This window comes from Corapipo altera, unplaced genomic scaffold (assembly GCF_003945725.1).
Source record: "Corapipo altera isolate COAL_440 unplaced genomic scaffold, ASM394572v1 93, whole genome shotgun sequence".
Taxonomy (NCBI): Eukaryota; Metazoa; Chordata; class Aves; order Passeriformes; family Pipridae; genus Corapipo; species Corapipo altera.
This window is the reverse complement of record NW_020885000.1, coordinates 295,558-300,997: the sequence shown is the minus strand read 5'-3', so window position 1 is coordinate 300,997 and position 5,440 is coordinate 295,558. Positions and strand designations below refer to the sequence as shown.

The 5,440-nt window shown below is 60.0% G+C and overlaps 1 protein-coding gene across 2 annotated transcripts; it reads left to right on the top strand.

Annotated features, from left to right (window-relative positions):
• Positions 1-2,774: 2,774 nt before the first annotated feature.
• Positions 2,775-4,505, top strand: LOC113958599 (cysteine-rich tail protein 1-like). 2 transcript variants are annotated; one of them, XM_027666985.1, is made up of 2 exons: positions 2,775-2,905; positions 3,488-4,505. In XM_027666985.1, the coding sequence occupies exon 2, from the start codon at positions 3,522-3,524 to the stop codon at positions 3,912-3,914; it is 393 nt and encodes a 130-aa protein (XP_027522786.1). In that variant the 5' UTR covers positions 2,775-2,905; positions 3,488-3,521; the 3' UTR covers positions 3,915-4,505. The 2 variants fall into 2 exon arrangements, with proteins under 2 accessions (XP_027522786.1, XP_027522785.1); XM_027666984.1 differs by having other exon boundaries at positions 2,775-2,909.
• The last annotated feature ends 935 nt before the right edge of the window (positions 4,506-5,440 follow it).

Here is a 5,440-nt window from a genome sequence, read left to right as displayed (position 1 = left end):
TGCTGCCTGCAGGACTGTCCGTCCTGTCCACCCAGGGGAGGATGAGGTGATCCCGAGAGCCCTGGAGCCCAGAGTTGTATGGATTCAGGTCTACCTGATGCTGCAATGCTCTGCAAATGCAAGGGGTGGTGATGGGCACAGCTCTTGGGGCATTGACAGAAAAACCAGGGCATCCAGTCCCAGCATCTCAACCTCCCTGAGTGTGTTTGCTGACCACAACCACCTCCTCTCTCCAGCTCCTGTTACAGAAAAACCCACACCCATTTGTGGAGGAGGAACCCCAGTGGGACCTCCTGCCCCACAGATGAGAGAGGTTGGGCTGGATGTGTCCCCTGTCTGACAGCAGCACCTAAACGACTGGTGCCAATGACCCAAGTGACCAGGGTCCCTTCTCCAGGTGCCATGGTGGCCACTTTGGCCTGGCAAGGACCTTATAGGGTCCACAGATGATGCAACCAGTCCTGTTCCCTTTTTTTACCAGAGGTCTGGGGTTAACCCATCCCCACTGGCAGGGCTGTCAGGAGCATTCCAGGAATGGCACCACTGTGCCCACGGTCAAGAGGAAAGGAGCTATTAAAGGCACTGTTGGCACAGGAACAAGTTTGTCATCAGGAAATTGAAGCTTGAAATGAGAAGATGGCCAAATCCAGACCAGGAGAACAGCAGCAGAGACTGGAAGGGCTTTCCCAAGACAAGACTGAGACAGCCCAGCCGCTGCAGAGCTGGAGCTGGAGCCTGCGAGGAATGAGAGTATCCAGGAGGTGTCTGTGAGATGAGAGCTACCACGGCTGGATGCCGAGAGACACATCACCGGGGGGCAGGCACTTCAGATTACAGCTGACACTCTGCTCCGAGGGGCTGTGTGGGGTCTGCAGCCCCGGGCAGCTCGTGTGGGATGTCCCCACCCAAAAACGCTCCGAGTTCTAATGCGGTGAGCTTCTCTTTGGAACCGCTTGGGGAGAGGGAAGGCGCTGAGGACACAGGGTTGCAGGGTCTCAGGGTCCCCTCCAGACCTGAGCTGTGCCTGATGTGGAGCCTTGCAGCTCCCTGCAAGCAGAGCCGCTTAGGAACAGGGCTGCGCACGGAAATCTGGGGATGAAAGCCAGAATGAGCAAGTCCTGAGCACTGAGAGGACAGGAAATGTGCTGCTGGAGAGCGCTACAGCGACATCCCCCGAGCGAGCAGGGAACGCCGGGCACGGACAGGCAGGGCGGGCTGGGGTTACGGTAGGACGCCTGGGTGGAGGATATCTCTTTTTCTACGCCTGCTTAGCCAAACAGACGAGTTTTTCTCTGGAGACAGCAGTGAGATCCAGCAAAGGGACAGGGGCTGCTGGTGGATCTCCTCCAGGGGACGCTATGAGGGCAGAGAAACCCTGAGGTGTCTGTGCAGAAGTTCTGCAGCTTTCAAACCCAAGAGCTGTGTGCTGTGATGATGATTTTCCCTTTACAAACTGCTGTGGGAAGCGTAATTCAGTCCCAGGAGGATTCAGCTGCAATTTGGGGCATCCTCTGCCCAGCACCCATCCCCAGGCTGTCCAGGAGGATGCTGTCCTGGCATCCCTGATGCTCCTGGAAGGGACAGGGTTCTGCACAGAACTGCCTGTGGGAAGATGTTGGAGCTCTGCACAAGCCAATTTGGGGGGGTGTGGTGGTGGCAAGAGTGACAGTGCAGTCAGACAGAAGTGTCACATGGCAGGGACAGGGTGGAGTAGGGTGGAGGGTGCTGAAACTTTGCATCTTTTCTCATACAGCACTTCTGGTCCCAGGAACTGGTACATGTGCCAACATCCCCCTCTTTGCCCCAGCACCAGCTGTGTCTCTCCCTCCATCCAGCCTCGTGTGTGTCACCTTCCAGTGGCGGCCTGGGGGCAGGCACAGGGTGATCCCCAAAACCTATCCTGGAAAATGCTGTGTTGGTGGGCACACGGTCACAGCACAGTCAAGATCCACTGGAGGGATGAGGACTCTAGTGGAGACCTGGCATTGGGGAGCTCAGGGCTGGAGAGGTCAGACACAACCAGGAAGGGTGTGTGAGACCACTGGACTGCAGGGGCCTGGATGCCCATGGGGACAAGCAGAGCCTGACAGGGAGTCTGGGGTCTGCAGAAGGTGCAGTAGGTGCAGGTGCCTGGTGTCCCCTGCCCAGTGCTCAGGACCTGTGTGTGCATGGTGCTCAGTGCCCTCTGCCCAGTGTCTGGTGTTTGGGGTTTGCTGGTTCTTACAGACCCCTGATGTGCAGTGCCTCCCCTCCCATCCCTGCCTGCTGCCCAGCACCAATGTGGTGCCAGTGCTGGAGCTCAGTGCCCAGCACATGGCACACAGTGCTGGTGCCAGGGGATGGTCCTGGTGCCTGTACTGGTGTCAGTGCCCAGTCCTGCAGTGGTGACAGTGCATTATGGCACTGCCTGCTGGGTGGTGTTCATTGCACACTGGGTGGTGCTGGTGCAAGTGCCCCAAACCAGTTCTATGCTGGTGCTGGTATTCACTGCCTGGTGCCAGTGCCCAGTGCCTGGTACCAGTGACTAGTGCTGGTACTTGGTGCACAACGCTCAGTACTGGTGGCCTTGTCTGGTGCCCAGTGCCTCTGTCCAGTGTCCAACTCCCATTGTCCAGTGCCCAGTGTCCAGTGCCTGGTATTGGTGCCCAGATCCTTGTGGCCCTTGCCCAGTGTGTAGTTTCGGTGTGGGCCGGGCTAGTGGGTGGGTGCTGAGGCAGGGGGGTGCCAGCGGGTGGGTGTCGGTCTCTCGGCGCTGGGCGGTGGGTGCCGGGTGTTGGTTGGCGGTCGCTCGGGGCCGCTCTGTCTGTCTGTCTGTCGGTCGGTCGGGGCGGCGCCGCTCGGGGCGGTCCGTGCAGGAGGAAGCGCAGCCGGGGCAGAGCGGCCCCGCAGCGGCCGGAGCCGCGCGGTCGGTGAGTGCCGGGGGCGAGCGCTGCCCTCACCCTGCCTGTGTCCTGCCTGCTCCCTGCCTGTTCCCCCTTCCCCTGCCTGACCCCCTTCTTCCCCCGCCCCCGTCCCGCCCCGGTTCCCCATCTCCCCCCGCCTGTCGCGTCCCCAACTCCACTCTCTACTCCCCCTGTCCTGTCCCCTCTTTCTTCCGTCTCTGTCTCCCCACCCTCCTGCACCCCCTTTCTCCTCCTCGCTCCACTGTGTTACCTCCACCTCTGAGACCTGTCTCCGCCCCCCTGCCCCAATTTTGTACCCCACCCCACTGCCCTACCTGCACACTGTCTCCCAGCCAGCACCCCCTTCTGCCCCCCAGCACCCTGCTCACCACCTTGGCTCCCTGCTCCACCCTCTCCTGCCTCCTCTCTCAGCTTTTCCAACAGGGCCACTTGGCCCAAGTGCTGCATGTCACGGTCCTCTGGGGCTGGGGAGGAGGGGGGAGCAGGATCTGCACCCCAACCTCAGGGGTCCCTTCTGCGTGCTGTGAGAACAACCCCAGCAGTGACGCCCCACACCCTGGGTTAACAGGGTCTCTGTCTCACAGGAGGTGGGCAGTGCCAGACAGGTCGTGTGTGCTGATGAGGAGCAGGGAGATGGATCGAGGCATCAGCCTGGAGAACCCCTATGCCAGTGTCAACATTCCACGGGAGCAGTTCCAGCAAAGCTTCATCACTCGTTACCTGAAGGATGAGCCCACCATCATTGCCAATCCCACAGCAGTGCCCGCCTACAGGGAGGAGAAGGCAGACTCTGCTAATGGCTGGAACAGCCCAACCATCTCCACAGATAAGTCCTGGTCCCGTCCCTACAACCCCTATGCCAGCCTGAGGATGCCCAATGGTGAATCGTCTACTTCCTTCTACACTGTCACCCTGGACAAGCCCCCCAGGGCTCAGGAGGGGGCTGGCAGGCGATGTGGCTGCTGCAGGTGGTGCCCCTGCTGCCCAAAGTGCTGCTGTGTCATCTCCTAAGGCCCTTCCCTGCACCCGTGGGTCATGCTGACCATGGGATGGGGCCTGATGATCCCACAGGGACAAGGCTGCTGGCCTGGGCACCCCAGGGAGCTGCCCCTGGCACCTGGCAGAGCTGGCAGCTGGGACCTGGCACTGGTTGGACTCTGACATTGCTTTTCACCTGTGAGCTCTTCAGCCAGATAATCTGGTGATGGGCACCTGCCAGGTCCTGAGACTCCAGTGTGGGGCCCAGGAGCCCTGAGGATGATGTGTGCCAGGGCAGACGCCACCGAGAAGTGCCTGCACTGGGGACAGGGCAGAACTTTGAACCTGCAATCCTGTACAATGTCCCTGCCAGTCTCCCCAGGCTGGGAAATCTCCACGTCTGGGAAGGTGCAGGCACTGAGTATGCCAATGGATAGGTTTGGATAATGGCAGTCCTGTGTGCATGGCAGAGGAGGACATCATGACTACCTTGGAGCAGTGGAAAGAAGCCAGGGACATGCCTCCAGCTGCTATGGGGACCCACCTCCCCAGAACTGAGTCATCCCCTGAACACCCAGAATCATGGTGATGCTACAGTGCCCTGTGCCAAGCTCCAGCTCCAGCTCCAGCACCGGGTAGCACAGCATGGATGTGAGCATTAACATCCCAGTGCTGGGAAACCCCCAGCCCCATTCAGTTCCTCCTGCCAGGCTTAAGGGCACTGGACACAACCGCCCACACCATCTGCATCCCAGAGCACTGGAACTGGCTCCAGTGCAGAGGGCTAGCCCAGATCCAGCAGCAGGGTGGCACTGGGGGGCACCTTGCTGGTGGTGCAGATCCCCAGCTTTTGCCTTCTGCAGCCCCCTGGGCACGACGGAAGGCGAGCGAGAAGCCGTCTGGCTTTTCACAACATCCTGGGGCGGCTCCAGGCTGGGAGTCATCTGGGTCTGGCACCATCGACCTGGAACAAGCCTGCCATTGTGCTGACGTCCCGCCACGGTGTTGACGTCCCTCCATGGTGCTGGAATCCCTCCGTGGTGCTGGCATCCCGCCGTGGTGTTGGCATCCTAGGGGCAGTGGCACTGCCAGGCAGCAGCAGCACAAGCACCGCAGCTGTTGTAGAACTGCCTGGTCTGCGGGAGCAGGGGCTTGGGAAGGGTGCCTGTGTTAGCAGATGACTTCAGGGTGCTGCAAATAAAGTTACAGTCATCTCCTCCCCTGACAAAGTGTGCCTCTTCCCTCCACCCTTCGTTTTCTGGGATTCCCCTGTTACTTCTTGCTTATCCTGGCAGGCTGTGTCAGGGCAGTGCAAAAGCCTCCAAACCAGGCTTAACTGTTGCACTGCTGACTCGTGGCAATGGCAGTGTCAGGCTGAGCTCTTTGGCTGGCTGCCACCCCGCTGCCAGCCGGGATCCAACACTGCTCAGGTACAGCCTGCTCCTGCCTGCCTAGGGACACTGGCTGGTGCTCAGTCCAGCCCTGCTAAGCTAGATGGTTGTCCTGTCTTTTGGAAAGAGTGCAGGAGTCTTTGGGAGGGACTGGGGAAGGGGTAAGTT